This window comes from Dipteris shenzhenensis, chromosome 29, assembly GCF_047967505.1.
Source record: "Dipteris shenzhenensis isolate YYH24624 ecotype China chromosome 29, Dip_SZ_1.0, whole genome shotgun sequence".
In the NCBI taxonomy this organism is placed as follows: domain Eukaryota; kingdom Viridiplantae; phylum Streptophyta; class Polypodiopsida; order Gleicheniales; family Dipteridaceae; genus Dipteris; species Dipteris shenzhenensis.
The window spans coordinates 1,034,125-1,044,227 of record NC_141624.1 but is presented as its reverse complement, the minus strand read 5'-3'; the positions used below and the strand labels follow the sequence as shown (position 1 = coordinate 1,044,227).

The 10,103-nt window shown below is 43.0% G+C and overlaps 1 protein-coding gene across 1 annotated transcript; it reads right to left on the bottom strand.

Annotated features, from left to right (window-relative positions):
- Window positions 1-4,487: 4,487 nt before the first annotated feature.
- Window positions 4,488-5,914, bottom strand: LOC147882288 (uncharacterized). Its single transcript, XM_087400217.1, has one exon. It carries the CDS (start codon window positions 5,694-5,696, stop codon window positions 4,488-4,490), a length of 1,209 nt encoding a protein of 402 aa, XP_087256343.1. The 5' UTR covers window positions 5,697-5,914.
- Window positions 5,915-10,103: the final 4,189 nt, after the last annotated feature.

The following is a 10,103-nucleotide window of genomic DNA, read 5'->3' as shown; positions in this document are numbered from 1 at the left end:
CATCGTCATTTTGTAGTTACTCTACATGGTTCGAGAAGCTTGCTGTGGTTTTTTGGCCATCACTTACTCTCATCCATATGACAAGCTTTTTACTCTCGTTCTTTGATTATGATGATTGAGTTGGTCCAACCATGTGCATTATGCCCATTGTTTTTACTACCTTGTGACATATGGCATGTGTGCATGCATTATTGTCTCTGTCCAATTACGCTATGATATATATAAGAGAGAGAGAGAGAGAGAGTAGGAGTATTAATTAAGTAAAATGTATTTGTATATTATTATCATATCAAAAGAATATAGATATTTATACCTTAGAGTATGTTGGTGATATGGCATAAACATAGAGCATGTTGATTGGAACAAGACAATCACATTAATATAACTATTTTGTTAGCACTTCCCTCGAGGCAGTGCTCTCCTTACACTTTTGAAAAAAAGTGTCCCTCTAATTATTCTAGATCACGTTTCCTCCTTTCTATTTGAGTGATCTCTCTCTCTCTCTCTCTCTCTCTCTCTCTCTCTCTCTCTCTCCCCCCTCCAGAGAGCAGTGGACTTGTATAGAAAGACCCAAAGAGCAGCGGACTTGTATCCCAGAGAGCAGCAGACTTGGATGCTATGCACGATGGGTCAGAGGCCGAGACCAAGGAGCACTTTCTTTGTATGTGTCCCGCCTACTACGAGATCCGAGGACACTACCATTGCCTTTTTTAGGAGGGACACGGGTTTGGTCCACTCTCACGACTGATGCAATTCCAGGATCAGGTTTGTATTGGGCTCTACCTGATGGAGATGCGGAGACACAGAGCGACCACCACATCACAGGACACCGAGGTGGACTGAGTGCAGAGGCAGGTCACCGACTTCTATGCATTTGAGTCGAGCTCCAGGGCACTTGGGAGTAGAGGAGGAGGAGCTAGTTGACATGAGAGATAGATGGGTCAATAGAGGGAGTCGACACGACACCACTACTGGTGGACGAGGGTCATGGGGATCTCACATGCGACAGGAGGCCAGAGCACACATGATTGAGGTTCGACCTATCTTACCTCTTCTCAGAGGCGACCGACAGAGACGTGGCATTACACTTGACATAGCCCATCGGATCCAGAGATCGAGGAGACCACGCCCCCCACCATACCGTGAGACAGCTCGACAAATGCAGATACGTGAGCTCTTTGTGTCACACCAGAGAGCTATCACAAAGCCTGGATACATGGAGCATTAGCCCTGAGCGCTTGACATGCCTCACTCATGTTACACACTATTTGGCTTTTCTGGCCTGGCTTGATATGATGTACTACATTAGTATTTTAGTTTATGTGTTTTCTAGTACTCATCGAGGCCTTAGCGAGACCTTCGCTCCAGCCCACTGTGGCTTGTATGAGTTTACTTTGTTTTCGCACTTTTGTCCCATAGGCCCACGAGGCCTCCCGCGAACGTTAATACATCTTTCTTTCTTTCTCTCTCCGTCCCTCCCTCTCTTCCCAAATCAACTTGTCCCTCTAAGGGCAGTGCTCACAAGTACTTGTACTCGCTTGTTTTCTTTCTTTAAGGGCTTTTATTTTAGGAGAGCTTATTTTTAATCAATATGAAGTCACACTTTATATCATGGGGTATTAATATCTATTTTTATGGCATGGTATATTGATCCTTGTTTTTCTAAAGAGAATCTTGTGGCTGTTATGGATTCCTAGGAATGTTACATTGATCAATCAGGGAGATCTTTAATTAAGAAGTAGTTGAGTTCTCATTGTCAGGGATCAATTATTTTTATATTACATAATAATTTTTAAATAAAGAAATCCATGATTGATTTAAAAGAATGAGCATAAAGTCTCACTTCATATCTTGAAGAATCTCCAAGATTATTGCTCTTATACAATTATCCACGTCCATTAAAAATACCATTGTTTTATCTATAGTGCATTCCTATCTAAAAGTTAGATTTATTGTACAAGACCATAATTATAGTCATTAATAATGAATGTAACTAGGACATAATTTAGATTTATTGTACAAGATCATAATTATAGTCATTAATAAATAATTTAGTGAATCCATCTTAAGCATAGATGCCTTGGTCTTAGAAGGAGTGTGCTTGAGCATTCGTGTTCTCTTGTTTCATACATGTTTCATACCTCCAATAATTTTGTTTGCAATTGCAAAGGGCTACGGAAGAGTGAAGTAGTTACGAAATAACACATTTGAATAAAATTAAATAAATTAAAATTAAAGGAGTACACTTTGAAATCAAGTATAAGAGTGCAAGTAAGCCTCAAAGAGGACAAGAATGCTCCAAAACTTCTCAAAACTAAGTTGCAAAAAAATGCACATGTAGCTATACAATATTTAACTATGTAGAACCTTGGGAGCAAAAAAAGGTGTTATCTCCTAGTGTAGACACCCAAGAGCCCCAACTATGAAATATACATGTGAGTGCACCCTCATGTATTTTCCTTTCAAAGTATTACCATATTGTTGGGTAGTTTTTTGGAGGGAGGGGTCAAAAAAATATTGAAAAGGGAGGAGTTGGAAAAAGTATGTCTAAGTTCTAGCAAGGGGTATAAAATTTCTTTGTATACAAGGGTTCTTTGTGGCCCTGCAAGGGTCCTAAGGGATGACTTGGTTAGTGAGTTGCTAAATCAGGGCCATAGTTTTGAAGTTAGTTCATTTGGTCAATTTGAACTTGCAAATTATGGTTTAGTATGAGGCTTAAATGTGGGTTAGTAGAAGTTTAAGGGCTTCTAATGTGTTTAGGGTTTAAGGTTTTTGTTTGCTTATGGAGGTCCTAAATGTTTTTGTCTTTTATACTAAAGCTTTTGTCTTTTTTTAGGTGTTTCTCTCTAAATATGGAGGCTCTCTTTGTCACTTGTATGACACCACATTTATATATCTCTTGCAAAAATAGGCACGTCCCCACTTTTATTTAATGGCCCATCCACCACACACACACACACCCCTTTTCACCTCTTTTCGCTCCTCTCTTTCACTCATCTACTTTTCCCGATATTCCTTCACCTTCACTTGCTTTTTCTCTTTTCCTTTTCTTCCAATTTACACCTATCATTTCCTTTCACAATTTATTCGAAATATTTATCGAGCTACTTACACTTGGACTTATAATGACACTCCAAAAGGGAGGACCATAGTGGGATCCCCACCTTGTTTCCAATGAGATATTTTATTCGAGTAAGTGAGAACAACTCCACAACCCCATAGGTGCAATGTAAAGGCAACCACCACAATCCCACTTTTGAAAACTAGCATTTGTTGACGCCTCCTCACCTTTTATGATCCGCATTTCCTTCGTCCCCACCTCATTAAAAGTAATAATTTGCATTGGAGGAAAGGTGGAGACTCTTAATTCTTTTGAAATCTAGCATTTGTTGACTCATTCTCACCTTCTATGGTGTCCCCTTTTCCATTGTCCCCACCTCATCGGAAGTGGCAATTTGCATAGAAAGAGAAATGGGACTCTTAAGTCCTTAATGCATGCCTTGCACTTTAGTGATTATTGAAAATGACATGCCTTTACATGATTGTTCTCATAGACCTTATCTTTTAAGACATGAGGGAAATGCCCAAGGAAGGCATTTCCTGAATGTGGAGGGCCCGCAGGAGGCTCCCATGATGTTGACAGACGAGTAAACTTCCGTTTGCCAGCTCAAGGTTTTTGAAATTTGGGCCATTTTCCTAATCTGATGGCGACTTAACAGACCAGGAAGATTGATTGGTGATTGCTATAGCGAGGAGATGCAAGTTCTGACGTAGAAGAGCCGCCAATCGTACAGTGGAGGTGCTCTTCCAACCGATTGTGGCCCTTCACGGTATACAAATAAGGGGTGGTGATATAAGATTCATATTACAAGCGTACATTCTACACACCAATCGTAGAATTGGTCCTAGATGATAATAAGGGGGAACAAAATTTGCCTCAAAGTCTAGAGAGACCAACCCAATGACGAGTATTAAAATCAACCCAATGACGAGTATTAAAATCATCTGAGCAAGATGCTAATGATGCTAATCAAGAACTCTATGTTGCCTCCTCGGCGTATTTGGGAATCTTCCTCCCTCTTGTGTGCCCAAGCTTTGTCACAATACTCTAAGGGCAAGAGCGCGCAAGCTTGCCTTGAAGTCCAGAGAGAGCAACCCAATGACGAGTATTAAAATCATGAGAGCAAGATGCTAATGATGCCACTATGTTGCCTCCTCAGTGTATTTGGGAATTTTCGTGCCCCTTTTCCATAATAGTTTAAGGATAGTGAAGTAAGCCAAAAAATGGGAATCTAATTTTCCTGCCCCTTTTCCATAATAGTGTAAGGATAGTGAAGTCTGAACCAAAAAATGGGAATCTTTTTGCCTTGGATAAAAAGTCAAGTGTAAATTACTTTATAAACCTTAGCACAAATCCTTTTCAGCCTCCGATCTACATGAGGGGAAACGATCATCATAGGCGATAGGGGAGGAGATAAGAGCTTAAGCTAGATATGTAACACTCCCAGCCTCTCGAAAGTCCTTGGGCCTGAAGTCGACGATTCGCCGCCCATGGTAGCTGCCACAGCTTCCTGTGGGCTTCTCTTCAGGCTGAACGTTCGCTTGAATGAAAAATTCCACCCTCTCGAGGAGCTTCTTGGCAGCTGCTCCGGAGCTTCCTCCCTGCCCAAATTCAGTGACAGCGCTGCCTGGCTGCTCGAACGATGCAGCCCCGCCAAGGCGGAAGGTGTCATTGGGAAGCAGCTGGAACTAGGCCCATCGTCCTCCTCTGACGATGCTGGTGGGAGGAAATTCCCTCGACTTAAGGCCCGCTTGAGTAGAGAGTGCCCCGTCGAGTGAGACCTTCTCAATTCCCTTCCCTTGGCCTTACCGGTTGTGAACGAGGAGGAGGAAGACATCACGCCCAGAATTGGAGAATTAGGACCCTCTGTGCTTAAATCCACCTCCTGGAAATTTTCCACTTGGAGAATTGCGGTGCCGGCGAGGACAGTCGCGCCCTCCGCAATTGGACTATCTGCAATTGCTTCACGTTCCCCAGACTCCGTGACCGCAGTTGGCTCTCGCCGGGAACCGTCCTCGTTAAGATGGCGTGATCCCCTAGATGAGAAACTGCCTTCGTTCGAACGGCGTGATCCCCTGCTGGAGCCCCATCGAAAAGATCTCGCTCTGTCGAGAAGGCTCCTCCGACACAAAGGACAGGTCGTATGATTATAGAGCCACATATCAATGCAATCCGGGTGAAAACAATGCTTACATTTCGGCAATTGTCGAAGAGAATCGTTCTCGCCGAAATCGGTAAGACAGACAACACACTCGGTCGTTTCCCTGTGTTTCACGGCCGAGTAGGTTACGATCGGAAGGCTCTCAACGACGGCAGGGTCTAGACCTTGCGGTGGCCTGTCCCTGCGCCCTACGGCAGGGTTGTTATTGTTGTTGAAGTCATCGTCCGTTGTGCACCGCCTCACATAGATTGAGAAAAAGCCCATGAAAAAGAAGGCGCTGAGCAAGACGACAAGAATGATAGCCATGGACGGACTGAAGTGGGTATTCATACCGCCGAAGGGAGAGACGTCGTTGGAGGAAGTGCCATTGTGGCCGTCTTTAACATTCTCGAGGGGGAGGGGGGGGGAAGCAGGAGGGGAGGAGGCGGCGATGGCGAGGGCGAGGAGGCGACGAGCGAAGGGATGGAGGGACATAGTGAATGAAAGGGTGGGAATTAATGCGAAAGGAGCTGAAGGAGGTGAGGTCGAGGATCTGATAGTCAAGCGTTTTGCGAGGATGAGAGGCAAGGATGATGAGAAGACATGGTAAGGAGAGGCAGTGAAAGCAGAAAATGTAAGCGATGAAGATGACGACGAAGAAGAAGAAGATGATGAAGAAGAAAGAGGCGGCCAAGGCCTTTGATAGGAATAACGTGTTCCGCGGGCTTTAATCCATTCTACATTTTTCCAATTATAGTCTCCTAAAAAAAGTCCTCCCCAAATTTTTCTCGCCCAGACAGCTCCACCTTTGCGATTATTACCCTTATGGGGGTCCACGTTAGTAGCCTTCCGATCCTACCCCTTTACCTGACCTACCATCCGCTGCCGTGGCGCCGCCCCATTCGCCACAAGCCCCTGAGCAGGTGAAGCTCGTGGCCTCGTACCGTACACGTCATGCACGACGTCAGCCCGGGCTCCGCTGCCACGGGAGAAGCTTCGCCCGTTGAAATTGCGTGGCGTGTTACGGCTATCTTGCAAAATATGACGTGTCAAATGCTCTGTCGCCCTCGGGTTGGGGACCCGTTTTCGGCCGTCTGCCGTCTAGCCAGGTGGAGCCGTCGCCGGAGCTTTTTTTTTTGTTTTTTTTCTTCTGTAGTCATCCTGACTGTCCTCTACGCTCCCTTGGATTTTAATAATTCCCTGGTCCCCCGCTCAAAGTGTTATCTAAAGATGCATGCGCACCTTGGAAAGGACTCCCCATCACTACCGCATCTTTATATTTCAAAGTGGTTTTGCGTTACAAACTCGTCTAGCTCTTTCTAGAACACCCTTTTCTTTTCCACCTTTTAGCTCACCTCAAAGTTCAAACCCCCAGGAGCATCCCTTTGAAATTCGTCACTCGATTGCTCCAATGCTATAACTTTGCAAATGACAATACCTCAAAGGCTCTTGTGACTTGGCAAAACGTCTTATCATGTCCATTTAACCAATTCCAAATATGTCCCTGTAGATATGTCTCCCTACCGAGCTTTTATTCGACCATCCTTTTGAAATTCTTATAAAGCTAAATTTGAACTAAAGACGGTCAATGATTAATTCAATTTAGTCACCATTCTTCCAACATTACCAGCATTTTTAAATATTGCAAGTCTCATTGCCATGTGCTTGTAGTAGTTTCAATAAGCACAAAGCTCTCATGAAAAAATCTTCAAAGTTCTAGATTATATGCCATTGGTCAACAAAAAATGAAAAATCAATCACACCTCATGAACTCAATCATGGGCAAGGACTAAGTCTCTTATTGCAAGGTGGAGGACCAAGTCTCTATTTGCAAACACATCATAATAGAATGCATGTGAACCACCACAATACAAGCCATCATAAGTCAAAAGGATACAAAGGTATTAGGTCAAAGTTCTAGAAATATGATCATGTGGCACACTTATTTACTCACATTTGAAATGAAATAAGTGTAGAATCTCACAACCCCACCACCCCTACCCCCCGCTCTCCCCCTTTCCCCCCCTCAAACCGCCTCCTTAAATATTTATCTCATTGCAGATATCATTCCATGTGACTGACCCTGCATCAATTGGAGTGTACACTCTGCACATCACACACTGGTTTGAGATGCTAAGAATAGAGTCATTGTTTGCTTGGGTGTAGCCATTTTTGGTGAGGTTCAGGGACTTTTCTATATATGGGTATCTTGCATGACCCATAACTTATGCTCAACGGAATTCGGCAAACTTTGTCTTCAAGTTGTAGTACACATTCCAAACTTGAACATGAGAGCAAAAAATTATGGAATAAGGATTTGGAACGAGACCGTTAAAGCATTACAAGTGCTATGTTGCATGTGAAGCATGCATCTTGAAGATTATATGATATAGCAATTTATTCAAAAACATCAAAATTTTATTCTATACATACATATGCTTTCACCATTAATTGCATAAACTCTTTCACATCCATCCTGAACCTTTCATAATACATCTCATCGATTTGAACCTGGCGAAGCAATTTTATCAATGCATCTACCTTTGTCCATACTTTAGCTCTCAAAGCTGCTACTTGAGGATGAGAAGCCTTATTGGTCATGCATTTACACAATGCTTTCTAGTATTCCCAACCCAAACTGCTTTGAGACAATGTATGTTTGTCTTTGTCGAGATTGTGGTTCGATAGGAATCTCCTTGCCTTCCCTCCACCCATGGACACTTTTGCAGGAAGATTCTGTGTTGCTCTAGACATTTTCTTATCCTCCTTAAGTTTCACATGTCCTCCATGGAATCCCATGTCTGACAGCAACTTCTCAGCTTCTGCAATGCACCAGGTGGATACTTCTTGTGGAATTAAATTCCCAAGCATAAACAAGATGCAAATACAACAACTTATCAAGTACGCACAGTTCTACGTGTAAAGTACATATGTGTGCTCTCTCAAGTAGGATGGGCAAGACTTTGGATCCTTCTTGTTGTGATTGGAAGCTTGCATTTGGCTGCAAGATAGAATGCCATTCTCCCATTGTAAGCCATCCTTTTGCTTACGTTGCGAACACATGCAATAAAGGAATGTGTTCATTGCATTTGCCCTTATATCACAACCATGCAAGCACTTGAGGGTTTTCAATCACCAACAAGATGCCATTCAACTCGAAATGTTCCGGGGCCATCGACTATCAATGTTTGCCCTTCCTCGTCTTCTCGTCGATGGGATTCCTGTTCTATCTAGAATCCACTTCAATGTCTCATGGCACTCTTTCGGAGTCTCAAACGCTGCAAGCCACCATATATCTTTCTCTAATTGCACTGAGAAATCTTGCTCTACTTCTTCGTTCCCTTGAACAAAGGCTAAGGCTTTATTCATAATGCAGATGCTCATTCTCTCTAACTTGTGTTCTTTCACCAATTGAGCTTCATCCATTTTGATGACAAATATGAGCTTTCCATTGCAATCTGTACAACAAAAGTGAGAAATCGTTAGGATAAACATGATATAGGAAATGAACTAAGTAAAGTGTAATGCTATAATGGATTTCCTCTTACCATCTTCTCTCATGCCTTAGAGTTTGACCATTGCTTTTTGCAGTTTCTCAACATCTAAGTAGACATTATTGAAAGCATTCATATCAATTTTGCAAGCCATATTTCTTTTTACTCTTCCAAGTCATTGTGCCCCTTACGCAATGGTACCCTCCAAGCATTTCTATTGCACATTGGTTTGTTTCTCGTCGTGCATGTCTCATAGACCAAGGTGTGGGTAGGGGCGGTGTACACTTCTTATACTTTCCCGAAATAGTAGACTTGAAAATTTTGAAAACAGATGTGTAAGCTTCATCACTTACATCGGCAATATCACAAGCTCCACAATATCCTTGAAGTCCTTCATCACCTCTTCAGCAACTTGCACACGTAGGCGCTTGTGTCTTGGGTCCCTTAGTATCCGAATGACATCACTTGACTTCAATAAACTAGCTAGAGCATATGAACAATCAATATCATCCCCGTCCATTCTTCCCATCGCATCTTCCATGAAGTTCCTAAAGAAGAACACAAGAAAAACTTAGTCACAAACAGTGTAGCACAAAAGAGTGTAATTTCATTGGAACATTTGATAACCAACCTTGTAGCTCGGAACTTCTTTCTAGCACCGCCAGTGGGTGCCAATGCATCCATGTTATGTAAATACCTTCTTTTCCTCTCCTTCAGTCCCAAAGGTGTTTCTTTCACCTTTTGCACTCGTTCTTCTGCCTTCTCTCGTTCCTTCTCTACGGCTCATCGAACTTGATTGTATATAGATCTTTCCAAGCCTTTTTTGGACTCAGCTAGCTTACAGAGTGACTCTTCTAATTTATGTCGCTCCAAGTCCGCTCCAAGTCCGCTCCAATGCTTTGGCTTTATCATGAAGATCCTGGTTCTTCCTTTGAAGATCCTGCATAGAGTTATGCATTGCAACAATGGTGCTATTTCCTAAATGTGCTAGCATCTTTGCTTGGGCTCTACGCATCTCGCTTGCTTGCATAGCCATTGACTGAGCATTGTTTAACTGATTGCACTAACCAAGCAACCCCGCATGTCCATTTCCAACAAACCGAACAGCTCATGCATTGTATGGAAAGGAGGGCTCTTTTGGTTGGCAGGATCTAAAGGATACAAGGATCCTGCTACCCAAAGGTCGAGATGCTTCTTTCCTTGCAAACGAAGACTATGGATTTTGGAATCTCCCTTAATCCCAGACTACATGTGCTTGCATATTCAACATCCAACTCTAAGTGAACCTAGTACTTGTTGGAGACATCCTCGAATGGTGCCATGACTAAAGGAGTGTAGAGAAGGAGAAGGTGTGGAGATGCAGGCTTGAAGGATCAACACGCAGGAAGAGGGAGGGCGAGGAGGAGGA

What these genes read in the sequence shown, in the direction of transcription:
- LOC147882288 (XM_087400217.1), bottom strand. Translation starts at nt 5,696, where the DNA reads ATGTCCCTCCATCCCTTCGCTCGTCGCCTCCTCGCCCTCGCCATCGCC.